This window comes from Seriola lalandi, unplaced genomic scaffold, assembly GCF_002814215.2.
Source record: "Seriola lalandi dorsalis isolate HSWRI2012SDOR001 ecotype SW California unplaced genomic scaffold, Sedor1 jcf7180002054857, whole genome shotgun sequence".
Taxonomy (NCBI): domain Eukaryota; kingdom Metazoa; phylum Chordata; class Actinopteri; order Carangiformes; family Carangidae; genus Seriola; species Seriola lalandi.
Window position 1 is genome coordinate 412,784 of NW_019525410.1, and position 27,928 is coordinate 440,711.

The following is a 27,928-nucleotide window of genomic DNA, read 5'->3' on the forward strand; positions in this document are numbered from 1 at the left end:
ACCTTGGTGAAGCCTTTTATTTGTGTAACCACCCACGACCCACAATCTTCTGTTTCCAGGGGCATTATTCAGTGTGATTATTTTTTCACTATTACAATACCTTTTGCTGCATCTGTTCATTTGAAAGGATGACATTATTTACTTACTACTTAGCAAGACTTCGTGCACACAAGGATCACACTGTGTTTCTCACCTGTGATGGATGCTGTGCACGGATGTGGATTAATGCTCGTCACAAAGAATGGTCCGGTCCTTATTAATGATAATGATTGAAGAGGCCATCTTTGATTTGCAGACCCACATCAGAGGATGTTCCCTTGTGCTTTGTTACTGTAGTAGGAGCCTCTCATCCACCAGCAGAGTGGTGTAAATGTATGATCCTTAAAGCACAGAAAAGTAATCGAAACAAGTTGATGGGATGTTCTTATTTCTGATTAAACAATCTCACACATTAGCAATCAAATGCGAGAACTCATCGCGTCGATCACTTGTATCGTGATTACATTAAAGGAAGGTATACAGCGCCTTCCGCACATTGAATGGGCTATTTGTTTTCTCTCCTGAAGAAACGTGGTTTCTTGCCGGAAGTATTTGGTTCTCGCTTCACAAGAGTTTTGGCCATTGTTGTGTTTATAAAACAAGAGGTTATAAAACGCCCTCTGAGCAGCGCTGCGTCTTCAGGGCACATCGGAGGCTGCAGTTTCTATCGGAAAGTGACGACACGGATTCGCGTGTTAACCTCAGTAGAAGAAAGGATGTGAAAGAGACGAGAGTTGGTGTTGCTTCCCACCGTTGGAGACATATCTTGGGGAATAAAGGCTGTTAGGTAAGCAGCTGCTAACGCTAAGGTTGGCTTTCCAGCAATAGTAAAACTTACAAATAACTCCTTTGAATCTTTTTCAAACATTCACCTTAAATTAATGTGTAAATTTAAAGCTGCTCGAATCAGTGTTTTCATATTAACAATGGATGAAATGGCAACATATGATGTAAAGGGGGGTTGCTTGTAGTGACGAACACACACACACACACACACACACACAGCTGCTACATTTTCCTTCTGAAATCCCTGCACCTCTGATAAAATTAAAACAAAATTCATTAAATGCAACTTTTTTTGTCCTCGAAAACTGTTCATCCGATCAACCAAATATACCGCAGCTTCGTATCGCTGTACTGTATTACATTTGACAGTGAGAGCTGACGTGGAGACCAATAATAGGACTTTTTAATGCAGATGCACTGCCTGTGTTGACCTTATTACAGTGCAATCAATAACAGACAGAAAAAGGATTGGCTACTGGCAACTGGAAATACTGGCATACATTCTGTGTCTAATGAATTCGAGCCTACATTTGAGTCCCCAAACACTATCTGACTAACGTAACTGGTGTGGGCTCAAAAACATGTTTCTTTACACTGAGAATAATTTAATCCACTCTTGTCATTTAAACAAAGACAGGATAATTGTAGGTTTGATGCTCCACCTGTCATAAAATCACAAACTGTCTCTACTTATTGAACTATTTCGCTCCACTTTAGACTTTCTGATGGAGGAGAAGGACCAGATTAAACAGAATTGTAAATGAACACCGTGGTGTGCATTACAGCTGTTTCAGCATAAAACTGAATGAAAGTGAATGAGTCATACTGAGCCTGTGGGAGTGCAATGTTTCAACCCAGTGGAGCCTTTATGTCTCTCCGAGTCCTTGGACAATGTCCATTAAAACATGCAAAACGCCAGTAAGAGCGTGCCATTAATTCAGGCTGCTCTTTTTCAAGCTAAGCAAACATTATACAGCATGTTATTTTCTTCATTTTCTGCAACTTACAATGGAAATAAAACCTTATGTATCCATCCATATATTTATGTCAGGGTGCCATGCCAACAGATACTTACGTTACATTTACATTAAAGGTGATATGACAAAACACCAAGGTGCTATCGAGCAGTATTAACTCCTTTTGGCCACTTGGGGCAGTGCAAGCTGTAAACGCAATATGAATAACATGTTATCAAACAGTTGGCTATTAACACATCCAGCAGCATTAGCATTCATGTTTCTGTCCATCTGATGAATATTCGCTCTTCTTTTATCTCTGTTTTGCTCTTCACGAACTCTCTGGGGAAACACCTGTCCTCTTTGTAGCTAAATGCTCCACTATGTTCACCAGCTAGTTGTTACCTTTGTCCGTCTGTTGTTTGGTGCTGGGCAGGAAGTGTTGGGTGGGTTTATCAGAGCTGCCTGCTGCTGCTGGAAACAGAGAATGAACCAAAACAGTAAAGTTGAGGCCAGGAAACTAGAACAATGAGCACTAAAAGCCTCCGTGGTGCTGCTGGAACCTGAGGGAACATTTTATCCATCGTTATTACAAAAATATTAATTAGTGCAGCTTTAACGTAAGAGTAGTAGCAACCGTCAAAATTGTGGTTTCACCTTAAAGGCAATGCAGACACAGGTTTTCGGATTAAACCTCTTTCCGAGTTCAGGTTGAAACTGCATGTAGCAAGAGGAGAGATAACGATGTAAATGTAGATAAAAATGGCGCTTCTTTACATGGGAGTGTAACAGGAGAGGGAGGGACTTGCCAATCAAGTCCTGAGCTCGAACATCTTTTTTTTTCTGTCATAACAGCTGTATGTGTGGGAGTAGTAGAGTGGATGTGTAACATCACATTTGTGTCATATGGGATGGATGGTAAGACAGATTTATGGTTACATCAACTGGGACCATTCACATCGTCTGACAGCTGATGGTTGTATGATTACAGAGTTGGTTGTGTGAAGGTTCGACGTACTGTGGGAGCAGATTCCCTTCACCCATTACAGAAAACACGGGAAGTCAAACTTACCTTTGCAGTTAAGGCCGGGATTAACACGTCAGTAATAGTAATCGTGTTTTGTGTATGACCTTTGCACTTTGGATTGATGCAATGAGGGAAACCCTTTCTTCTACAAATCCATTCACTGAAGACAAAGAAATAATTACTAGCATACCAATGAGTGAGGGAGCCAGAGTCTTACTGAAGGGATAAACTTGGCAAGAAAACTGTTGACATACCAAATGTATAAAGTAGATAAAATAGCAGTATTACAGTATTTTGGTTAAGATATAATTGCTATTTTTAGATAGCAATAAACATTTTAGAATCTGATTAAGAACACGTTAGGTAACAGATCTACTGCCTGAAACGCTCTGCATCTCAGAGACTGATGTTTTGCAGTTTGCCTTGAGGGGCTTCTCTCCCTGTTTGTCAGGCACTGTGTTATCACGTGTCATAGCGACATAGCTGCACTACTGGTCAAACACACCTCAGTTTTTCCAGTTGTTGTGTCCCTTAATGTCTCAGTGTATTCTGAAACTAAAGCCGAGTAAACAATTGGAGATAAAAACAGGAATCACAGAATCTTTTTTGCTTAACTAAAGTTAAAATCAAAATGTTTGACTCATTCAACAGCCGAGCACATTTCTAAAATGCTGTTCACTAAGTTTGTCCCAACACTGTTGCAGAAGTTTGCACAAATGAGTTGCACTTGCAGGTTGCTTTGCTGTCACCGTCTGTCCAGTTCATTCAAAACCAGCTCCACGGAGCCTTAAGCCTGGAGACTGTGCAGCTCCTCCATCATGTGAAGCCACCGTCTGCCTCTTCTCTTCTAATGTTTGGGCTCGTTATCTAGCTGAGCCCTGGCCGACCAGTCTGTCTCTCTTTGTCACTTGTCTCTTTCTTCACCATTCTGATATATACAGTAACATACAGACTACTGCCTGGAGTGCAATATTAATGCTTCAGAGTGTGTAGTAACACAGAGTGTGTGCCAACATTGCCTTTGTTCAGACAAAGCACCTGTAAGAATTGTTTCTAATGATGTTTTCATTATTTTCTGGTGACTTTTTATTTAACCCAGCACTGGGCTCATTCCTGGAAATGAATTAATTTCAAAGTAATTAAATACAGTAAGTAAATTCAAACCATTGCTTTAACATTTAACACAGTATTAGCTAATACTATATTTTAAGCTAGTTTTTGAAAGTGTAGCAGATAAGTTAGACCCTGCTGAAAACACAAATGTTCCTCCACCATCAGTATCTCAGTTCACTAAACTAATAGGCCGCTCAACTACAATAAATACTATTAAATAAAGGTGCTGGGAATTATGCCTGGTAATGTAATGTTCATGACTGCAGCTGTAAACAGGGAGAGGTTTTGGCCACAGCCGATGTACCAGTAAGAATAATATTTTTTCTGCGGTTGCAACAAGGAGGGAGATGTCAATCAAAGACCCACACGTTCCCAAGAAGAGATTTCATGAGCCAAAAGTGCCAGCACCTGTTTGAGTGTCTGCCATGAAACCGTGTGGGGATATTATCGCATGAAATCTTATGGTGTTCATGGTATTATTTGTCAAAGCATTTTGAGTCATCCAAGCCAAAATAATCTATTTAAACAATCAATATTTAGCATTTATGTGATGACTCGCTGCACAATTCATCCTGCTTTAGATTCAGTTGTCTATGGCTCAGACTTAGAGACTTATAATAATGCATACAGCCGTACATGTGTCAAAAAATGACGGACATTTAATTAGAAGTGAAACGTGCGCAGCAGTGGCGCTAATATGCTTTTTGTTCTCACTGAATACTGAGTGGATACAACTGAATGTACCTGCACTGCACCACTGGGGAGGATCAAGTCACATCATGTTTTCACCACACAGCCCTCGTTTATTTCCATCATAAAATTATTAAAAGTAATGCACCCAGGCCTGTGCTGCCTTTCTTCCCACAGGAACAAAATAAAAATTACGAATACGTAAATCATTGTACAGCTCCTGTATTTACTGCAGTGCTATAGATCACAGCAGACTGTAGCTTATACAGACAGAGACAGAGTGGGAATAAAAAACACAGAACACATCACATACAGCCCCTGTAACACTAGAAACGGCTTCACATGAATTATATTTATATAATTTTGTAATTTTACAGTCTATTTGTTAATTACAGATTCGATGATAACTTTGTTATTGTAGTTCAAGAAGAGAAACTCTATGAGAAACCTTTTCCTCTTACAGTCCACAACTACAACAAAGTAGCTACAGTCTGTAAAATAAGCAATAACATGTTGGTACTGAGAAAGAGATCAGACAGTAAAGCAGTAAATACAGCAGCAGACGTATTTGAATGTTGGTGGCTTTTTCTTAAAATATGAATTGTGTTGATCTGAGCTGATCACACAAACTTTAATTAGTGTGTTAGAATTCCTCATGAGTCCAGAGCAGAAAACAAAGCTGTACAACGACGTCACCCCGCTGAGTAAATCCAGACAAGCTTCCTGTCATGTCTCTTCTGCCAGTCTGGTGTTTGCTCTGGACTTATTGGGAGCTGTGGTGGCTTTATGTGTTTCACATGTCAAGGAGTCAGCAACAGTCCACTGCTGGCTGCCTCTGTGTTTCAACCGTGCTAAAGATACCAACATATAAACCGTAGGTAAGTAAACATGAGTGGGCTGCACAGCCTGCTCCGCTGGGTCGATCACTGCAGCACGGCCACATCCATCTCTCTCCCCCTTGTTCTCTCTCATCTTCACATGTGTAGTGGTCCATCAGGAAAAGTCCCGGTTCTCTTTGCACTGTAAGAGGCACATACTTTAATTGAATTTAAATCCCATGTGCAAATGTAATATATGTATATATTGAATTTCTCTATATGAAATGCATGTAAAGTAAAAATTATTTATAAAAACTATTAGAAATTGGAATGAGATATATTGACATGTATGTCCAGGCCAAAGAAATGCGTATGTATGATTGTATATATATATATATATCTATATCTATATATATATATGCATGTAATGACATTTAAGTATATATTCATACTAAAGCCTGTCAGTATATGTTGATATTATATAGAGTAGGGTCCAAAAGTCTATTAGTATATTATAAACGTTTATCTTCATATATCCAGAGGATATATATATATATATATGTGATAATAATATTTCCCCTTTTAGCCTAGTTGACATATATGGCAACAGCACTCTTGATAAAGGGACACGTCATATATTACATTTCTGTATAGGATGAATTAGTTCACTTCATCAAAAATGTTCAAATACGATAAAAACTGAGGACTTCAAATCTAATTTATGAGAAATCCACATTATAACCACAGATTTCCAGGGAGTAGGTGCACGTGAGCCACTGTGTGCACTGTTGTGAATTTAAAGTTATAGACTGAAGCTTAAGTAAACAGCATGAGCGTGTGAAATGACGGAGAGAGAGAAAGAGAGAGAGAGATATCTGCAGATTCAAAGTTTTCCACCTCCGTCTCTGCGCGCGCCCCATCCACGCGGAGGGTGGATAAACACATGGTGCACCACGGTCTAACAGCAGAGTGCACGTCGTCCCGAGGATGCTGGGATCTTTCTTCTCTTTAATGAACGGATCGTAGTGGGGTTTTCTTAACTTTCTTGTGTCCGCCGCGGCACCATGAGCGCTGAATGCAGCAGCTACTACAGCACTGACGGCGTGTTCGTGGACGTTTTCTCCTGCCCCAAGCCGGGAAATGCCGCTGCCGCCGTTTACTGTTGCGGATTTAATGATATGAAATACTGCTGTGATGATCCCAACAGTTTCTTCCCGTATGATTACGGGTACATGTGGTGGCTGAGGTAAGTGCCCCCCCCCCCCAATCCTGATTATCACTCATTCTGTTTTACTTGATTGACTTATTTAGTCATGTTTGAATGAAGATGTCTTAGGCTCTGATCCTCCTGTGATCAAGTGATGGACTAATCACCATGTAAACATTTCCTTCAGTCTGCAGCTTTTTGTTTACTTTTTTGTCTTTTTGCTATTCAGAAATCCAGGCAGCGCCACCTGTTTTAAAACCTGACTCACAGATAGATTCCCCAGTGATTCAACACTGACACAAAATCCTTGAGGAAGATAATTACTTCATCTGCTGGAGTCCTTTGAATCCATCTCCTTACTCATTCTGAGCCAGGAGAGCGGGATCATTGCTTTAATCCAGTGAGACAGAGACAACTACACCACACATTTGTTTGTGTGTGTGTGTCAGTGTCAGTGTGTGTGTGTGTGTGTGTCAGTGTGTGTATAGAGAGTATGTCCTTTGTGAGTGTGTGTTGGTGAGTAGGTGTGTGTGCAGAGATAGATATACTTGATATTCTGTCTTTTAGTATTATCTTTTGCATCCTCATATCAACATGTGTCTCCTCTCCTCCCCTCCTCTTCTCTCTCCTCCTCTCCTCCCCTCTCCTCTCCCCTCCTCTCCTCTCATCTCCTCTCCTCTCCTCCCCTCCTCCCCTCCTCTCCTCTCCTCCCGTCCCCTCCTCTCCCTTCCTCTCCCTTCCTCTCCTCCTCTCCTCTCCTCTCCTCTCCTCCTCCTGTCCCCTCCTCTCCTCTCCCCTCCTCTCCCCTCCTCCTCTCCCCTCCTCCCCTCCCCTCCTCTCCTCTCCTCTCCTCTCCTCCTCTCCTCTTCCCTCCTCTCCTCCTCTCCTCCTCTCCTCTCCTCCCCTCTCCTCTCCTCCTTTCCTCTCCCCTCCTCCCCTCCCCTCCTCTCCTCTCCTCTCCTCTCCTCCTCTCCTCTTCCCTCCTCTCCTCCTCTCCTCCTCTCCTCTCCTCCCCTCTCCTCTCCCCTCTCCTCCCCTCTCTTCCTCTCCTCCTCTGCTCCCCTCCTCTCCTCTCCTCCCCTCTCTTCCTCTCCTCCTCTCCTCTCCTCCCCTCCTCTCAGTATCGGTGCTCTGGTTGGACTGTCCATTGCAGCTGTGGTCCTCCTTGCCTTTCTTATCACCGTATGTGTCCTCTGCTACCTCTTTATCGCCACCAAACCCAGTCGCCTTGACAACGGCCTACCCCTCAGAGTGCCAGGTTGGTGCGCGTGCGCGTGTGTGTGTGTGTGTGTGTGTGTGCATGTGTGTGTGTGTGTGTGTGTGTCTTTGTGTAAGTACTCTGTGATAATAGGAAGCACATTCTGATGTGCTCCTCCTGACGGACTCTAGTTCTCAGCAGTCAGCAGCATTTTCAGTCTTTAAATGACTCATATGTCTTTGTTGTTTGCTACCTGGCAGGTAATTTTTACTTTGTGCAACTGTCTTATGTGTGCTTCTCAGAAGGAGATCCCAGCGAGGGATCCAGCAATGCGAGGGCGTCTGGTCCGCGGGGATTCAGCAAACACTTCAAGAGCAGGAAGCTGGACTGTGATAACCAGGCCCCAGACCCTGAGCGCCTGTTCCAGAGGTGTTTCACGGCTACAGTCACCAGCGTGAAAGTGGAGAGTCCCTCATAGTCCGCTGAGACACTTCCCTTCCTTTCAAAGTGGGACCAGGAGAGCCAGTGAATCTGGAGGCAGACTAAGCTGTCGGGGGGACGGCTTTCACACCGGGAGGAACAGAAACTTGGCATAATGTGGTGGTTGAGTGGAGTATATATAAAATAACATTAAAAAAGAACCGCTCTGATGGCTGTGGACCACATGATCACACATTATGAAGGATCTGAAATCTGATGACACGAGAATGTATATAGATGGCGCCATTAAAGCCAAAGACTGGTTAACAAGTGATCAATCATTAAGGCAAATGCAAGGGCAACAACGGCTGTAGGTCGAGTGTTGTCGTTCAGCTTACATTCAGGATGTACAGTTTCACGTGCGTCGAGGAAAGAAACTGAGGATGATGCTGTCAAAAAAAAAAAAAACCTACATAAAACAACAACAACAACAAAAACGACTGAGCCTGGACAACAGGTTTGTAAAGTCACGGTGCATCCTTTGTAGTGACATCTGATGATCTTACTCAGGGACGGGGGGATCTGTGGGGAGCATCTACAGTGTGATGAGAGTTTCCTCATGAGAAAAAAATGACAGTGTCACTTGTTTTGTTCAAATGATTACAATTACTTAAGTTTATGTTTTCCTGATAAACAAACTTGTGTTATCATCCAAGTAATGACTGGAGTCCAGGGTGGATGGTCGGGCATGTCTGACTCCGACACTGGAGACCAACAACTGTCAACCTTTGTTTCTTTTTACCCAAAAAAAAAAATGTTTCCCTGATTATGCTCAAGCACCAATTCCCATTTAGCTAAGACACCCATTAACATTGAATCTTTGTTATCAACAACACTAAAAATATAGCATATGTGGAGGAGGATAAGGTATCACTGTACACCTGCAGGAATATGATTGGACGTTACCAGTCAGCTGCCACACAGAATGAAGCACGGAGACTAAGGCATGAATGAAACAGCTGATATTAGTCAAATAATGAATTCAAGCGCAACTTAAGTGCTGAGCTAAAGGCCTGAACACTTTTATTCGACCAACTCTATCTGCGTAAAAACTGTCCCACAAAAGAGTGATGGTTTGCTGAGTTATGAGACAGACCTCGATATCACAAGTACATCTTTTAAATATACTGTGAAATGACTGAGCTAGCAACAAGTTAGCGAACAAGCTAACGAGTTTTCGGTCCGCTGACCGTTACCAAGCGAGAGCTTTATTTTCCCTCTTTTATAACTTTTTTTTCCTAAAACAAATTTGTGTGTGATGTTGAACAAAATGCCAGAATGAAGTAAACAGAACAGTACAGAGAAAATAGTGGGTGAGAAGCTTCAGGAACTATTGAGACTGTTTAGCGAGTTAGTGGTTAGCTTGCCAGCTATAGCAGTTCACCAGCGAGCCGTGTGTGTAGTCACGACATCACAAGCTTCTGGCCCTAGCTATTTTCTGTGGACGAGTGAATGTCACTTTGTGGTGTGACTGCTGTTTAGTTCTGTGTCGCAGTTTCTCTTACTTAGAGTGATCAATTAACCATTAGGGTTACAGATCAAGAAATGCAAATTGTTTAGGATGGATGAGACTGATAAATTACGTACTTTGTCCAAATAGCAGCACAATGGATGGTACCAGCCTGCAGTATTTGCTGGTATACTGGCAAAAGTTATTCAGGATAGACACAAAACTTTCTGACCACTGTGCCATCGAGTCTCTTTTCCTCAAGGATTCCACTTTAATCAACCAGTAAATCTGTCCTGAGGACATTTGAAAGGAAGGAAGGGCTCAGATTGTTTACTGCGTTATCGTATGTATAAGGGAATACATAAGAGAGCTTCATTTCTGTGAACCCACTAACACACTATGCTCTGTATCTACTGGCTGTCAATTACTAAATCTTTCAAGTGCCCTTGTTTTTTGTAACTCAGAATGTAGCTACAGTATTTATAAATTCATGCACATCATTGTGTCCAGAGAATGTGATTAATGTTCACTTGTGTGTTTATTATATGGAAAGAGATTTAAAAAAAAAAAAAAAGAAAAAGAAAAAGCAAAGAAAACACCTGTGTTCCCTTTTCATCAGTCTGTTAATTTCTGTGTTAAAATGTGCTTTAAAAATGAAAGTGAAACAGAAAAACCCTCTTTTAATAACAATAATTTAATGATTTAATATGTTCATAAATGTGTATAACGGTTTCCCTATAAAATATTACAAAATGTCATATTTGTCAAATGTTTGGAGGGAGTAAGTTTTCTAAGTCAATAAATTCAACAGATGTCGGCAGCACAAAGGTGTTCACAGCAATCCCCTATACCATATACATTTCAGAGAATCAAAGACTGAGGGTTCAGTTTGGTTTCCTATAATGTCCCTATATGTTTGATGGGGTGTTTTTTTTTTTTATACATCCAATGAATTTACACTGATTTATTCACAGTCCTTGAGTCCTCACCTGCACCCTCATTATTATGCAGTGATGCCGCCATTTCAGTGATTGACTAAACACTGGCAAGATGTCGTGATGGAGGAGCAACAAACAAGTCATGACACATGGTACTGACACCGTGAAGTGCAGTAAAAGTCAAACTGGACTTTGATTCACATACTGTATATAGATATTTACAAGGGAGACTGACAATGGCTTTTAAATCTATTCAATAAAATAATTATGACTTATACAGATATACACAAATCACAAATTTATCATAAGGGCCTTTACAATCTGTACTCAGACCCTCAAATTGGATAAAAACCCCTCCCCCAGGATGGATAGACATGTAGTAGATGTCATGTGCACAAAATAGAGCTCATAGTAAATTTATAGTGTCGACAAACGTGATGAGCCACACCACCATGTGTTTGAGGGAACAAACAGGGTCAGAGTGTCCGGTAATCTCACTGACAGGACAACATTTCATCCTATTATTATATGTGGTAAATTGTGTCACAGTTAGCGTATGAGTTATGAGTTTTGAGTTGTTGATTGAACATGATTTGTGAGGTCAAAGTTGTTGAGAATCGCATTCACGAGACCAACTTACAGTCTGTTCTGACATGAAAAGGGAGCCAGTGAAAGGAATCAGAAACTGGTGCGATGAAGTGGACGTAGCTGTAGATGTAGTTAAAGCTCTGGCTGCAGCTTTCTGAATCATTTGAAGTCTTTTAGTACGAGCAGGTGACAGGCCTGAAAACATAATGTTACAATGATCCGGTCTGGATGACACAAAGGCGGGAACTTGGGACTCTGCAGCAGCCATGGACAGAAGAAGCCATTATTTCTTTGTTAATTGTGGCCATTAGAGCAGTGCGTTATTGGTGTTATTCGAAAATAATTTGTCACAGTTCAATTCATGGATTTGTTAATTCTCTGCCTGTCTTTGCCATGTAATTAACTTCTCTTCCACTCCCTCCTGCCCTGCAGTAACCCCAGCCCTTCCCACCTTTCAGCCACCTGACTCTTCTTTGCCCTCCTACTCACCTGTTCCTCATTCCCCGGTCTATTCCTTGTATATTTATTGGACCATTTCCACTCATTCTCTGCCAGATAGTCTATTGTACTTTCCAGCCTTGCTTATCTGTGTTTGCTTACCAGTTTTCGGTCAACTTCCCATTTTTGGATTTTGCCTTTTGCCTTGTTTTCCCACTTGCCCGCTCACTGCCTGTTGCTTGTCCCTGCCTGCTTTTGGCTGCTGAGCTTTATTAAAGGTGAACTGTTTTGAACTTTTACCAGTGCAACTGAGTCCTATCCTGAGCTGTGACAGGAATTCATCTCTGTTGGTTTTTTATTGGTTTACCTTCACACACACACTTCTTTTTCAGAGTGACCGTGTGACCATCAGCTCCACTGCCAAGCTGATGTTTGTTGTGTTTGTATTAAACACATCCAGCTGAGCAGCTCTTGATCATGACGGCTGTCTGTGTCTCTGTGTTTCCCCTTTGCTTTAAAGCCGCTGTGCTGGTTAAAAGAAATAAGATTAGATGGTTCAGTGAGACTCTGCAGAGAGTCGGCGTCTTGGCATAATGGGCTGGAGCGTTTCTCAAAACGTTTGTGGGAAGAATCATAATGACAACAAACCTGCTTTGATCATTGTACAGTAATAAGCATTAGACGGTATTTTTCATAACCTCAGTTTCTTGAGTCAAAGATGAAGAATTTAATGTAGCTCCTTAACATGAATCATCCAACAGCCCTCAATGACAGCTTTTCAGTACGTTATATTCTCCAAAGAATAGATCAGCTCCAGCTCTGATAAGAAAAGCTATTAGGAATTGCCACTGGATGGATCCTCTAACCAAGTCTAACTGTAGCTACACCAATCTGCACGCTGTGTGAGAAATGTAGTCCTCGAATAGAAAACAACTTATAGAACCTCCATTAGCATCTATAGTGCCTCAAACTAAAGGGAGATGTCCGCGTTTTAATTAGCTCGTGTTAGATGGGGATGAGAAGTGCAGCATGAGCACATTTTGTCTAAGTGTGTGTATGAAGCGTTTTACAGATACTCATGAAGGCAGAAGTGTGAGCAGAAAAATCAACCTGGTTTGGTACCAGACTGTATATCCAGTATGAGCCGGTCAAAAGTGTTCATTATGCAGCGAATGTGATTTGACTCCCCCCGTTCTGGAGTGAAGGTCAAACCACAAGACAAACTAGACCATCAAGAACGCGTATCACAGTAGGTGGAAGAGGCCTCTAAGTGAAATGGGCTCTAATGCAGAGATGTGTTTTTCAGCTGTCATCTATTTCAGGAAGTCATTTAATTCAGTCTCGGCTCTCATTTAAAGCAGGTAAAGTGATTCTCTTACCTATAAATCAATTTGATATCTTGATTGCAATAATGTGATCAACCCGTCTCAAAAGAGGTTTCACATGAAACCCTAATAAAATCCATATGTTACGATATGATAAGATGTGATGCATTAAAAACTGATTTTCATGAAACACTGGCAGATATTTGTTTATAGAAATCAGCTGAATGGAAATTATGTAGCTGTAATGTGAATGGGCTGTGGAAAATCAATTTCACTTCCTTTTTTTTTTTTTTTTTTTTTTTTTACTAGGAATGGATGGGTTCTTGACGGGTTGGCACTAAAAGTATTAATGTGATTTTTTGAAAAACGTTGACATTGAAGGCTTCACAGCTGTAATTACATCTGATTAAGTTAATAGAAAGCTTGTGAATTAAGGGCCCTATACACAAATTATTAAATTATTAAGGTTGTGTACTTTTTCTTTTTGCTGAAGAGAGGGTAGTCTGACTGGTTTGGAAGAGCAGAATAGGGTCTTTTTAAATTTTTAACACCATGAAATTATATTTCAACACTCCCATAATTAGTAGAAGAAAAGAAGTGATGGAAATAGAAGCAAAACAAGAGGGTTGCTCTCTCACTGCTTTGGACAAATGTTGGTGAGTAAAGGAATGAAGTTTGATGCTGAATGTCTAGACTGGTAGGTTAACAGCTGTTAGTGCTAACATTAGCTATGTAGCAATAGAAAAACTTACAAATAGCTGCTCAAAAACCTTACAGTCCCAAATGATGGTTCTACTGAGCACAGTGGATCATAGAGGTATGCTCTGTCACATGTAGAGTAGATTAACGCTGTCACTGTTTTAGGTGTCCTGCCCCCTGCTGGAGTTGCCCCTGAAAATATCCTCATTTTTAACTGAAGTGAAGAAGTTGCCAGACTGTCTGCAATGGACTTCACATGACAATATTCACAACTTTTAGATTTTTTTTGAGTTGATGGACCCATACGGACTAAAGGAATAATAAATATATAGATAAATAATTGAGGAATAGACAGACAGTCTGACTTAATGACAGCTTCAAAGGTAGGGAGTCGTTGTATTATCAGTTGGCCTTCGCCATAGTTTATTACAGTACAACAGTTACCATGGTCAAAATACATGAAACCTGGACGGCCCCCCTTTTTTATTTCATAGGTAAAAACATTGGATGTTTGAATATGTTGACCGCACTGGAAATGTCCCGGTTTTTCATTTCCGAAATCTGGTCACCTTACATCAACCCCATCTCTGTTACAGGGATTTAATTTTCACATCACAGTAAATGTAATCACTACCAAGAGTTGTTTTCTCCTTCACAATCAGCATCATAACATAAAGTTTAAAAATAGTTAAATGTATGATATAAAGTTTACCTATATCATATCTCAAATTCAGCCTTTTGATGTTTGCCTTAAATTTGGAAATTTGTAATCCGACTTCTCATGTGCGCATTGGTGGCTGCCCTATTCTCTGTGAAGTGCAGTGTGTATAATGAGGTGCTGAGAGATGACAATCCAAGTGTCAGAATTCGAAACACGCTAGAAGCTCCTCTGTAGACACATTTCTTCCTCCCACAGGCCCAGAGATCACAGTTGAATGAGCATCAATAATACATGAGACAGCGACCACCTGGAATCATTTCAGTAATTTTCAACCCGCCTTCCTCTCAGAACCTCCAATTAGAGAACTAGTGATTTAGTGGGAAGTGGTTCAAGAAGAAATTATTTTTTTATGAGAGAAGAGAAAATTCACTGAAACTATGTGAAGCCAGAGTTCTTACTGATCTCCTGTAAAATCCAAAAACAAACTGTGAACTGACACAGATGTCCTAATGCACATGCAGCATGCAGACTCCTCTTCACATCTCTAATGTGATTACAGTGCCACTATCTGGTCTCGGAGCACAGATGCAACAGCTCATGACAATCCATTTCATCATGAGCACTCTTCTCTTCCAGTCAAGGAATCTGTAATAACTTCTCATTGACCTTCCTCTGAAGGAGTAAATTGTAGAATTATTTCTAACTCTGAATGAAGAAGCAGATTAATTTTCCTTTCCTGGTTGAAAAAGTAAAGGAAAAAAAGCAATTCCAGATGTAAGACAAGTGACAAACCTAATAAAGTTACTCATTAACATCTCTGTCTTAAGGGCATGGCGCAGGAAGGGTGACATTATGGCATGTGCTGCAACCTTTGCCCAGCAAACCTCTTTATTATTTCAGAACGAGCTGAAGAGAAAGACAAAAACACCAGTTCAAAGACAGGACTAGAAGAAATACACCTGCTCAGTCAGTGATCCCAGTGATCCTATTTTGTACAGGTAAGTCATTTTAGATGTTTTGTTTTCCTCTTTGTTGTGTAAGTTGATAATTGAGTCTCTGGCTGGGAAATGTATGTGACACAGACTGAGTAGACACAGCTACTGTCCGGCCTCAATCGCCTGATTAACTATTTTTCTTATATTACTGGTGTACTTGTGTCTGGAATTAAAGCTGTATAGCCAAAATTAACAGTGTGAATATATACGAATCTGTTGTCTAGATTAACAAGTGTGTGTGTGTGTGTTTGTGTGTGTTATGTTTGGAGTTAATTAGTAAGCAGTTCAGGACTATAATCATGAACATTGTTCAAGACCTGGCAAGTCAACTCCCTAACATCATGTGACAGCTTCAGTCTACTCACATTGTGTTTGTTCATGTCAAAGTTCATGTTAAAATGTCCTTTCCACTGCCATAAGGAAGGTGTTTATAGGTAACATCAGCAATATGCACTTAAAAGCAAAAGTAAATGTAAATATAAATATAATAACTTAAGCATTGAAAACTGATTGGGATATTCTTACAGCACTGTGAGAGTTTGTCACTATTTAAAAGCTAAAAAATACTAAATATATACTGAGACTTTAAGATTCTGTGAACTGAACACTGCATCATATTTTTACAAACTGTTCACGTTGCTTGATTATAAAATCTTAATATGCAAAATAACCTATAACTTCAGGCTTAAAAAATCTTTTAGTTATCTGAATATTGTACATTATAAGTAATGTACTTAAATGTACTTTAATTATTCACCCTCCAATATATTATAGATTCCAATAAGAGATAGGAGACAAAATCACAGTCCTTGTTTCATGTAAAAACACACACTGAAGTTCAGTTGAAGCTTCGAGTTGCTCATATCAAGGGGGTATGATCTACTACCGTCTAACTTTGTGTTCCCCTGAGGGAAAGTAACACAAAGAGGAAATTCTGCACTTTTCATAATCCTCAGTAAGTGTAACCAGTGGATGATTTTGTTTCTTCTAGGTTTTGCTACGAGACAGAGAGATGGGTCGGTGGAGCTGCAGCTTCTTTGTGGTGTTTTTTCTTTGTGGAGCTTTTATCACTGAAGCACATCCTGGTCTTATATCTAATGGGGACCACAAAGCCCCCCAGAGACATCTCCTAACTGAGGAGGAGCCCACCCCCATTAATAGTACTGTTGGACTTGACAGTAAGTAAGGAAAGGTACTCTGCTGGGTATTTTACCATCACCTAACTATTTACAACTGGCTGTATCTGAGGAACTTTGAGCTCTGTCCCACTTCACTTACAGGAAACATTTCGAATGCACTGGTGTTGACCTCTGACTGTACAGTCACATGCAGACGCAGTAAATTCTTTTCTTGCTCTTTTCCCAGGGGCAGTCGATCCAGGCGAGGGCAAGAAGTCGCTGGAGTGGTCCTATCTCGCCGCAGCCCTGGGCACAGTCCTCACCATCTCACTCCTCATCGTGATGACTGTCAAGTTTCGCCTCTTCCATCGCTTCCTGGCCAGCTACAGACACTCCCTGCTCCAGGAGGCCGACGGGGTCAGCCACTACGGTCAAGACGACGTGTCTTTCCCCAACAGTGTGTCGGGTAGACTGGGAGTGGTTGGAGGGACAATCAGCGGGCTGGACGACGATGATGACGGCTTCATTGAGGATAACTATATCCAGACCAGTGAGAAACACAGGGCAGAGAGAGAAAGAGAGGAGGAGGAGGGGATAGAGGACAGCGACGATGATCTTCAGTTCACTATAGGATGATTAGGTGAAGGGAGACTTGATCAAAAACAGCTGGTTTACAACTGAGAAGAAATGACACTATAGAGAAATCTTGATTCTAAGTTTAAACAATCTGTGGCTGGTTCCACCAGAGAGGGAGTTCCCTTCAAAACATCTCGTATTGTTTCATTCAAATAACTGTAGAGGCCAGAACATTATACTGTATATATAGATATCACAAGAAAAGTGGTCAAAGTTAATGAAAAATTAAAAAGGAAGCAAATCACAATTTAGTTTTTTCTGTTTTCCTGATTCCAATGACTCTTTTCGTCGCCTCTAAGATTATCTTGTGACAACTCGGATGCGTCCCAATTTGAGAACCACTGAAATTGCACAGTCAATGTTCTATAATGTGAAAACTGAGCAATAACAATTGGACAGAAATAGTCAAATATGATAAAATAATAATGAAATGTATTACAATTGTATAAACAGGTGAATGGATTTTATTTTGAAAAATGTTACTGCTTGTCACTGAGTGTCACAAAAGTAGAGATTATAGTTCTGGTAAGTCGAGATGTTTCCTGTCATTAAAACTAAATCTGTAATATTTAAAATTAATATATTGTGTGAATATCCATCTGTAAATTGACACATTTACACACCAAGGCTGAAGTTGCTGATCATACTCTCTTCAAATCATGTGGTTGTGTGTGTGTGTGTGTGTGTGTGTGTGTGTGTGTGCGTGTGCGTGTGTGTGTGTGTATGAGAGAGAGAGAGAGAGAGAGGCAGGAACGTCAGTGTATTCATGTCAGATAGAAAAAAATATGTTAATACATTTTTGTGTTTGTTCTGAATCGTTTTATTTGTACATGTAATTCGTGAATAAATTCAGCTTGATTGAAATTCCATCATCATCTGTTTTCAAATACAAGTCGGCAGCCTGGTTCTTTGAGTCCGTGGAACAGAACTCACAAAAAACATCCACCGCAGTAATGTTTTGATTTGATATGAAAACTTACTGAGTTTATTTCCAACCATAACGACTCAGAGATTGTTGCTCTGGTACAAATTTTTTGAAGGTTTTCTTTTGATGGCGTTCGGTAGTCGTCCGTTTTATGGTAATGGAAACACAAAGACTGGAACAAAAGAGCTATGACGTCTCAAATAACATGACATTGATTTTCTACTTTGTTTTCCTTTAACATGTTTAAGTTTGTTCAGATCAGGCTGCTCCTGCTGGAGGACGTCTCTCTCCTGGCTTGACTCATCTGTCCCCCTGAGACACTGAACACCCGGACAGCTCGACTCCCTATCCTCCTCGCTCTGCTCATCCTCATCATCATCATCCTCCTCCTCCTCTGCTCCCTCCGCCTCTTCAGGTAGACCAGCACACTGTAGCCCACCACAGCCAGAGCCATGCCGGCGCCAGCGGCCATCAGCACCAGCCCAGACACCAACATCTCCCTGCTGTCATAACCTCTGCTGCCGATTGTGGCCATACAGAGCAGCACCGTCCCGCAGAGGGTCACTGCCAACCCCACAGCGAGAATCAGCGCCGGGTCAGCCCTCCCGCCGCTCTTCAGCTGGTCGATGCGGCGCCGGCTTCGCACACAGTTCATGTCCTGGATGGCAGAGCTGAGGAGCTGCTTGAGTAGAACAGCGAGGGCTAAGAGGCAGAGGGTGGTGCCCACCCCGAGTCGCCACTCCCCGGACAGGCTCGTGGTGGTGGAGAGGAGCCCCACGCCGCCGAGGCCCAGTCCCAGTATGAGGGCCACCGAGGCACAGTAACACAGCAAGGAGCGGCGCGGCTCTCTGAACCACCACAGCTCCACCTGCTCCTCCAGGACACGTCTCTGCATCAAGGTGGGCTCCAGGTAGAGGCTGGGGGGCCGACGCGTGGCGTGGTAGAAGGTCTGCATCTCAGGCATGGAAGGTCAGCTCACCCAAAACCAGATTGACCTTGTGAGATGCAGAATTTGGGTTGATGATCAGAATAAACACTTTCACAGATACTTTTACATTTACAATAACTATGCTGACTGATACCAGCAGAAACGTCCTGTGCTTCATCTCAACTTCAGTGAAAACAATTACTCACTTTTTGGTAAATGAGTGTTGTTGTCCGTCCATCTGCATCCCGTCAGACAACCTCAGTCAAACAGTCACTACAATGGTTAAAAGATCCTGCAGTTGTTTGGTGTCGTTGTTTCATTCTGTAGAAGAGATGATTTCTGCCTCGAGTAAAAAATAATCCATCTTCAAACAAATGTTCAACTCATCAGTTTGTTCCAGGGATGAAACTCTTCTCAGAGTAGATGTAGAAGTATCATGACTTCAAGCTGAAGGCAGAGAAGCGGCGATGACCCAACAGTGCACAAGCAAGGACTCCCGGCAGAGAAGTGACATCCTGTCATGGTTTTTCGTTTACGTAGCTCATCCACATGTCTCCTCAGCAAGGCCTTCATCACCACAGTGACTGCATTGGTGTCACTGATCAATAATCTGTGCCCTCCTCCCCCAGTGCCAGGCAGAACAACCCCTTAACCCCCAACCCCCTCTCATCCCACGGGAACACCATCTTGTCTGCTTAAGTGGGGAAAAAGACGGGTCACAATAGCGGAGTTGGATCATGGTTTGGACAGAGATTGGCGACATTGTCCGCCGTGCCCCTCGCACAGACAATGGGCTGACCGATGAACACAATGACTGTGCTGCAGAAGGCGGGCGGTGGTGTGTGTGTGCGTGTGCGGGAACGTGAAGGGGTGTTGTGTGGCTGGTGTGGAGGGCTGAGTGATGTCAGCGTGTGCTGATAATGGTGTTTCTGTGATCCCAAGGATAGCGTCATTCACACACTGAGCGGAGCCTCTTAGATTGGCCACAGTGAACGCTGCATGTCCTCAGTGAGACGCTGACTGACCCCGGCCTGCTGCTCTGTGTCTTCCAGTAACACACTTTGCCAATGCTGAAAATATTCCTCCAAAACATCCTGCTGATAGTTTGAGCTTTGGGGAAATTCACTTACACTTGCTTTCTTGCCAAGATTTAGTTGAGAGGATCTATACCATTCCCATATCTACCCATTAAATATGAAGCTAAAGCCAGCAGCTGGTTTGTCTGGGGAAACAGTGACCTGGCTCTGTCCTAAAGCAACAAAATGAAAACCAGCACCACTAAAACTTAAACAGACTATATCTCGCTTGTAATGTGGCTGTAGTTTCATTAACCCTTTAGCATGACTTCAACTGCCTGTTATGTTTAGCAGAACTGTTTTCATGAAACTTTGAGACTGTCTGAGCAACCAGTGCATGTTTGACAGTAATTTGCAAGTGACAGAGAGGGAGGTGGATGAAGGCCCTGACAGAGGTCTACCTCGAGTCTTAAAGGTCGGCTCAGGTCAGTTCTACTCTGTTCCTACTGATGGTCGAGGGGTTCTGTCCCGTACTCCTCCTCAATGGGAAAAACATAGTCAAAGATAGTATGTTGGTGTGATTTATTCTCCCAAAGTGCAAACAATGAAAACCATTAAAAACAATTCAGAAATTCTCATATGCCAGCTGGGTCCAGGCAGCTCCTTTTAACCCTGTGGCCCCTCCCACAAGACTTAATATTTACATTAAAAAATATGTAGGATTGGGTTTTTTAACTAACTTTAATGTAGTTGGGTCAACACATTTTCTTGGCAGATAAAACAATCACCATTTCTGAAACCCAAACATATTTTAACCAGATGTTTTCATACACATTTCCCTTCCAGCAAAACTAGTCATTTCCAGCAAAATTAAAAAAAAAAAAAAAAAAAAAAAAAATCAATATTTACAAACAGGAAACACAATTCACGTGACCACGAAGCGCGCGAAGACACAGGCCTACTAATTAGCACAGGGAAGCGGCACACTCCTGGTTTGCCAAACAAACAAACGCGCCTCATCGAAAGGTAAGAAACGTAGCGACTGTGTAAATGTGCGTGTAAATAAAACTACGCAGTGTGCGGCTTTGGTCGCGCAACTAAACCACTGAAAGGAAAAGGAGTGATAGCGATAAACTCCAACTGCTTGGACATAAATATATATATATAAATAACTCTGATCCCTCTACTCTAGTTTGTTCACTTCTGACTGTCTCCAAACATCATAACAACCAAAGCTTTGTATTTGCAGATGACAGTATTGCACAGGGATCGGTCTCATCCATGACAACAGTGAGGATGACAACAGGATGGAGGTGAGAGAGCTGTCCATGCAGTGTGTTGTATTTAACAGATTGAGTTTGTGTCTATGTGTGTGTCTGGTCATGCACTTCATCTGTCTGCTTTACCTTCCAACTGTATCAGCAATGCATTTCAGCTCTTGGCTTCTTTAGGTAACACACTTCAGTTTCCAACTCTGCAAGTAGTACATTTCAGCTTCCAGTTGTCTTTTCAGCGACGCAGTGAATGTGAACTGTCGGATTCACTTGAGATTTCAGCTACTATTTCCACTGTCTTGCATTTTCTACAGGAAATGTATATCCCAGTTGCATTTCCCCCCAGAATTTGACAAGATAGTAAACTTGGGTTTAGTTTTTCTACTGGCACAACTGTCGTTCAGTAGCCCCAGATCTAGAGCGCTTTTTTTTACCAGCTTTTGAATAAATTTTTAATTGATAGCAGCAAACATTTGGCATGTTGGTTCATAGTAAACGGCTGCAGTTATTGTGCTTTTATCCAAAGTGCTTTACATTTTGCCTCCATCTGCAACTCTTGTTGAGCCTCAACACTCTAGTGACAAGTCTTACAAAATAACAATGAAGCAACTCATAGCATGTTCACATTGATGTGCAGTGCTGGTCCCAGTGCCATCTACTGCTGCTGTGTTATACATTTTTCAAAATATCGAATTGTACGTATTATTATCTATTACTTATCTTTCCAAGTATTTGTTACTGGCATTTTGCAGTTTTTCTTGTACTGTCCACTTTGCTGCTGTGACACTGCAAATTCCCCCAGTGTGAGACTAATAAATGACTATCTTATCTTATCTACTTTAGTTTTCATATTTTACCAGTAGAAACACCAGTGTTGAGTTGATGCTGAGCCTCCTTGCAAACCTGTGATGAACCAGTCAGCTGCTTCACAAAAGGAGTGATGAGACAGGGACACGAAATGCACTCTCTCCCCCTAGTGGACAATGTTATAAAGTGTACAATAATTCAGTGAACTGAATTAAAATAAATATCAACAAGTCTTAACTGCATCAAAAAAAGAAAGAATAGTTGTTAGCGTGAGAAAATTAAACCTGAGACAAGAGGACGAAGGAACAAATACAATATACACTGTGTATTTCTCTTGATCAGAGTCCTTGTACAAAATTCATTAATGCAATTAGCTCAGCAATCAAGCAAAACACAACAATATTTGTGGAAATGATTAGGTCGTTAATGACATGTTGTCGTGTATTTGGCATCTTTCTGAACAGCTGGTCAACATATATGTCTGTTGGCCCTGCGACAGCAGCTTGTCACTGTTGCACTCTGGGAGAGACTCCAGGATACAACAGGCTCTGAAAAAAACAGAACAGGATGTAGAAAATTGACGGACACATGGATCAACAGATGTGTGAATAATTAACATAATTTAGATTCATGGGCATAACGTTAATCATTCTGCTTCTTATTAATTACTTAGGATGGCTTCAATTCTGGCAGGATGTACAGAGGGTAATCCACATGTGTTTGGACAGTCATTTCCATTCACTATCACTGTCCACTGTACAACAGTAAGGACTATTATAATCCCTCAAACCCTCAAACCTCCTGAAAGATGAAAGCCGGGGCTTTAACCTCATAGTCTCTGGTTCATTTCAAATCTACTGAATATAGAACCACATCAACAGAAAAGACGGCACTGTTTTCTGAAAAACAAAACAAACAAACAAAAACAGAGTATGATATATACAATATATATGACATGCATTTGTAGGTTCATGAATGCAACTGGTCCATTTTCTGTAAGTAAACCTCAACAGTACAGTTCAGTTATAACCATATAGTTCAATGCAGCTTCATTCTTGTGCTAACTGTGTGTCTGCTGTTCATGTCAGTCTTTGACCTGTAGAGGGCAGCAGCCTCCAGATTTGGACAGCTACCTGCAGGATGCTAAAACAGAAATAAGTACAGTGAGTGGTTGTAGATGCAGTGATGTATTCACTTCCAAGTACACGTCCTGCATTCAAAATCTTTGCTGTTATACCAGTAACTATAATTTACTATAAGTAACTGTAGCTGTGAAATGTTGTAGATGTCATGAGACCCCGCCACTTTCAATACCCTTCATGTTGTCATGGTTGCCAGCCCAGTGGTCACCAAGGTCTCTCAAAGATTATTTTTCTCATCATTTAATCATTATCTCATATAATTTTGGTGCTGTTGTATCTGCATGATATGTGTTGTATATTTATATGGTGCGAAATTAGCTTAGATACATCTTTCAGTGTCATCAAAGACAACTATACAGAAATCATTTATAAAAGTTATCACAGATTTAGTTTAAAATAAGAAGCTGTGTGTGTGGTGGGAGGATAAAATTCTGCTTTGAGCCTTAAAAACCGATCGTCCGTGATGGTTAGATTAGAGTAAAGAGCCTCCACGAACCTGCAGCAGAATGTGAGTCACAGTCTTACACACTGATGTCCAAGCATGTGCAATAGAGAGATTTGTGTGAACAGTTTGTCATTCTGGCCCGACACTCCAGCAGCTGATTTCACTGACAGGTGCAACATCAACCGAAGAGGATGAGCTAATCTCACGGCTGCAGACCACTGGGTTAGACAAACAGGGCTTGTGACCAGAGCATCGCTGTTCCAGTTTCCCTCAACCAGCTGGTGAAAGGTGGAAGGAAACAGTGAGCAAATGTGGCTTTTCTCATCCCTCAACAGCAGCTGTTGAGGTGTTCTTGAGCAAGGTACTTAAACGTAATTGCTTTAGCGCTCAGAGGCCGTCAGTGGATAGCGACACTGTAACCGAACCGTGACGCCTGTCGATTCCAGCTCCTGCAGCTGTGTGAATGTGGAGCAGAGAAGCAGAAAAGGAAAAAACACAGTGTGCATGCTCAGCAAATGTGCCCTAAAGGTTAGTTAAACAAAATGTGGCCAGGGTAGAAGTCACACTATTTACTGAAATGCTGTTCACATGCAAGAGGAACTGCAGATTTCCATGATTGCTGTGACTGTATGGGAGGATGATGGAAGCTGCTCCTGAATCGACAATGTTGAGGAAATGTGGCAGAAAATGAGGGATCTGCTGCCAGGTTTTGACACACTGTGCAAACACAGACAAACGTTACCAGCAATCCTGACTTTTCTACTGCTGCCTGCAAAATTATGATCTCCTGCACAGATGTAGTGTAAACCACGCGTCACTCTGGCAGAGACAGAAATCTAGACATGTGTCTTGAAGTGACTTTATCTCAGTAACAGCACTGATAATTCTGTAGACAGGCTGTCAAAAAGCTTGAGTAGTGAGGGATTTTTATGTGGCGTAAGTGGTTCTCTGCAGGATAATAAAAAAGTGTTTTACAGTACACATCTGCAGTGTATCCGAGTGTGGGGAAATTATTGGGCAGTTGTTGCAGTGCACGACAGCTGTACAAATCAGTTCTTCAACAGTTGCTACATGGGAAATATTGGGTATTGAGTAATAGTGGATGTGAAAACTGTGAAAATTTTTAGTTATACCAGTAAGGTGGCTTTAGAGATTGCGGTTGTCATTCACCACTTCCGTCCGTACTAAAATATCTGAACAACTCTTGGATGCATTGCCATGAAATGTTGTATAGACACTCATGGTCCCCGGAGGGTGAATCCAGCCGACTGTGGTGATGCCCAAAGATTTAACTTTGGTGTGTTGACTAAATACCAACAAATCTTCCAATCAGCATCAACTGCACTTCATGTTTGCTGCTAATTAGCCGACGTTAGCATGCTAAGACATTAGACTTAGACGGCAAACATAGGTGGTTAGCATTCTGATGTAAGCATTTAGCTCAAAGTACTGCTGTGCGTAAGTCGTCAAAGCTGCTAGCATGATTATAGACTCTTGTGTCCTGTTATTTCACATTTTTCTTTTTCGCAGTGTCTTTTAAAGGTTTAACATTTTCAACTTATACCAATACATTTACTTGGTCTTCTTTTTTCATTCTTGTCGATGCTGTTTGAGTCACAGCAGGGGAAAAAGGCAGCTCCCTGGCTTTTAGAGGGATACACTGCTCACAGAGACGGGAGGGTTAAAGGCCGGTGGACAGGACCTGAGGCCTGAGCAGCCATGGCCTGTGTTAAGCATGCAAAATCTGCTCTCTGCTATTTCTGTATTTCAGTTGCCCGACAATCTCTCTCTCTCTCAGATGTACCCTGCCTCCTGCTTAATCCTCAGTGTGCTAAAAGCATTTTCATTTAGTCATGACTCATTCCTCACAGCAAATTGACTGTAAACTCGATTTAGTCGGTGTTATCTCTGATGGGTGAGAATCAGATAGCTAAAAACATTCCTTGTGCTACATCAATATTCAGTGCTTTACTTTTTACTTGAGCAGGCCAGATGGGCACGAATGATAACAAATACTGTACTTTACATATTATAATTGCCTTATGAAGTACAAAACCCACAGTGTGTACGTTATTTTTTATGAGCAGCTCGTTACATAATTTATATGATGGGGATCGTGCACCCTGCGAAGATAGAAATTAAAGCTAAAAACACATTACTTTGTGATTCACAAGTCATTTGTCTTCTGGCTTTCAGTACTCAAGGTTTTATCGTGAAGGGACATGGAGTTTTTCAGAAAATTAGGACTCTGTTTGTGCTGGGATGTTTTCCTGTACGACTAAACACCCTGTCACCGCTCAGAATCAGAATTTGTTACGGGCCGGTCTGGAACGAGCTAATATCGCACTGGCTGATGTTGTTAACATACTCATTTTCAGACTGTAATTCTTGTAACAGATTTAAACACCTGTTCACCAACCACTGTTTTTTTTCCTTTCAGTCTGCTCCTGCTGCCTTATTCTTGCTGGTCGGTTGCTGTGCAACCATGACAACAGGCCCCAGCTACAGTACCATGATTTTCTCAGTGCCATGACTTTAATGGCTGTGAATACAATTGTTTGTGCAAATGTGTGCATGTGTGAGCCAGTGTCTCTTTGTGTATTTACTATATGTTGTGGTTGGGAGGGGGATTAAGTTATCTTTCAGCTTATCTCCATTAAAATGACTGATTACGCTGTCAGCAATGGTCGTGGCCTAGATTTGAAAGACGGCCTCGTTCGCTCTGGCTTGGAGCCACTAGACCTTGTAAATACTACTGATGCACTTTTATCTGCAGACGAGTATTACCTCATTGTGTTTAGTAATAGCAATAACGCTGCAGTTTGGTTAATGAAAGAGGTACAGGGGGCCTTTTCCTGTTGCTGCTGCCTCTGAGAAACTGTATAGCCCGCGGTTTACCTTAGCATTCGCATAATTTGCATATAGATGAGAATCATATCACATTATTGCTTAGGGGCTAGGTTAATAATGGGGTAGTTGAACAGGATACAGTACTGTGCAAGAGACTTGTGCAGACGCTGAAACAGGTGGGGTTATGGGAGCTGGTTTCTGCCTCGCTGAGGCCACGCTGTCCCGTATCTTCCTCCTCTCTCCAGCAGCCACACTATGTCTTTCTATTGTTTACATTTTGAAGGATGTGCCACATCCCTGAACAGGCCTCAAGCTTGCTACTTCACAAAGCATTTCTAAATTACTCTCCCTAACCTGAATAGAAAAAGACCACAGGGACCTAAAATTGCTTGTCCCACTGAACCCATCTGCTGCTGCTGGTCCCCACCACTGTATTACCTGCCTGTCATGCTCTGAAATTGATTTCACTGGCTCAGTGGGTGTGACAACCCCAGAACCCCTGTCCCTCTCACTTGATTAGTATAAGTATTACACAGGAAAAAAACCATCAAAACAAAACAGAAACGGGCCTGTCTGGATAAATGCTGCATCAAAATGCATTTGTTTGATGTTGGGTTTCTCACATATTTCACTCGACGCAGCAGTGGAGCTACCTGTTATTTTTCCTCTGGTATGTCTCCAGCCAGGCAGCTGCACCAGAGGACAGCTCACACAACTTGTTGGTTTGCTGTTCAAAAGGTACTGAAGCGCTTTGAGAGTGTTACCTTTGTAATGCTAAGTAGATATAACTTACCTTTTTTTTAAAAATTAAATAATGATAACTTCCTGTAGCCTACTGCAACATGTTTTCCAGCTCGTGTTGGAGGTACACACTCCATATTAAATTATTTGAAGTCCAGCCACGGGAACACTGTGGCTCCACGGACAGAAAAAACAAAGACAAGCACAAGAAAAATATTAAGTGAATATTATAGTCTTGGATCAGTAAAACCTGACCTATATTCAGTGGCATAGACAGACAAAAGAAAAATAAGATTATTATCAAGTATTTTAATGTCATTACAACCACTTCATGGAAACAACAATGAGAACACAGGCTTGTATGACACCAAACAGACGTTATTTGTGGGGCATTTTGTCCATATCTGTGGTTGAGGAATACTAATACTACTACATGTGTTGCTATGAGTGTTTTAAGAGGAAAATTGCTATTAAAGCTCAAATATGACTGAGTGTTGCTGTAACAAGTAGAAACCAACAGAGACAGTCAGAGAGGCAAAGATCAACCAACAACCTCTGCTCATTTGGTGAGATGACGGCAAGTAGTTTAAGGCTTTCACCGAGGTCACAGGTCATGCCAGTGAAAGGAGGAAGGGGGG

The 27,928-nt window shown here is 41.6% G+C and overlaps 3 protein-coding genes across 3 annotated transcripts; 2 read left to right on the forward strand and 1 right to left on the reverse strand.

Annotated features, from left to right (window-relative positions):
- Positions 1-6,229: 6,229 nt before the first annotated feature.
- On the forward strand, positions 6,230-12,027 carry LOC111670531 (protein shisa-like-2A). The gene is made up of 3 exons (XM_023427274.2): positions 6,230-6,675; positions 7,758-7,894; positions 8,137-12,027. Exons 1-3 carry the CDS (start codon positions 6,494-6,496, stop codon positions 8,310-8,312), a joined length of 495 nt encoding a protein of 164 aa, XP_023283042.1. The 5' UTR covers positions 6,230-6,493; the 3' UTR covers positions 8,313-12,027.
- Positions 12,028-15,262: 3,235 nt separating this feature from the next.
- On the forward strand, positions 15,263-18,054 carry LOC111670523 (leucine-rich repeat-containing protein 19-like). Its single transcript, XM_023427263.2, has 3 exons — positions 15,263-15,411; positions 16,400-16,586; positions 16,774-18,054. Exons 2-3 carry the CDS (start codon positions 16,421-16,423, stop codon positions 17,160-17,162), a joined length of 555 nt encoding a protein of 184 aa, XP_023283031.1. The 5' UTR covers positions 15,263-15,411; positions 16,400-16,420; the 3' UTR covers positions 17,163-18,054.
- Positions 17,866-19,607, reverse strand: tmem125b (transmembrane protein 125b). The gene is made up of 2 exons (XM_023427262.2): positions 19,222-19,607; positions 17,866-19,082 (listed from the first exon to the last, which is right to left on the reverse strand). The coding sequence occupies exon 2, from the start codon at positions 19,049-19,051 to the stop codon at positions 18,341-18,343; it is 711 nt and encodes a 236-aa protein (XP_023283030.1). The 5' UTR covers positions 19,052-19,082; positions 19,222-19,607; the 3' UTR covers positions 17,866-18,340.
- Between the last annotated feature and the right edge of the window lie 8,321 nt (positions 19,608-27,928).

Excerpts from the sequence above, each read along its gene's own strand:
- LOC111670531 (XM_023427274.2), top strand. The coding sequence starts at position 6,494 with ATGAGCGCTGAATGCAGCAGCTACTACAGCACTGACGGCGTGTTCGTG. Across the intron at positions 6,676-7,757 it reads GGGTACATGTGGTGGCTGAG|TATCGGTGCTCTGGTTGGAC; the intron begins GTAAGTGCCCCC and ends CCCTCCTCTCAG. Across the intron at positions 7,895-8,136 it reads CCTACCCCTCAGAGTGCCAG|AAGGAGATCCCAGCGAGGGA; the intron begins GTTGGTGCGCGT and ends TGTGCTTCTCAG.
- LOC111670523 (XM_023427263.2), top strand. The coding sequence starts at position 16,421 with ATGGGTCGGTGGAGCTGCAGCTTCTTTGTGGTGTTTTTTCTTTGTGGA. Across the intron at positions 16,587-16,773 it reads TAGTACTGTTGGACTTGACA|GGGCAGTCGATCCAGGCGAG; the intron begins GTAAGTAAGGAA and ends CTCTTTTCCCAG.
- tmem125b (XM_023427262.2), bottom strand. The coding sequence starts at position 19,051 with ATGCCTGAGATGCAGACCTTCTACCACGCCACGCGTCGGCCCCCCAGC.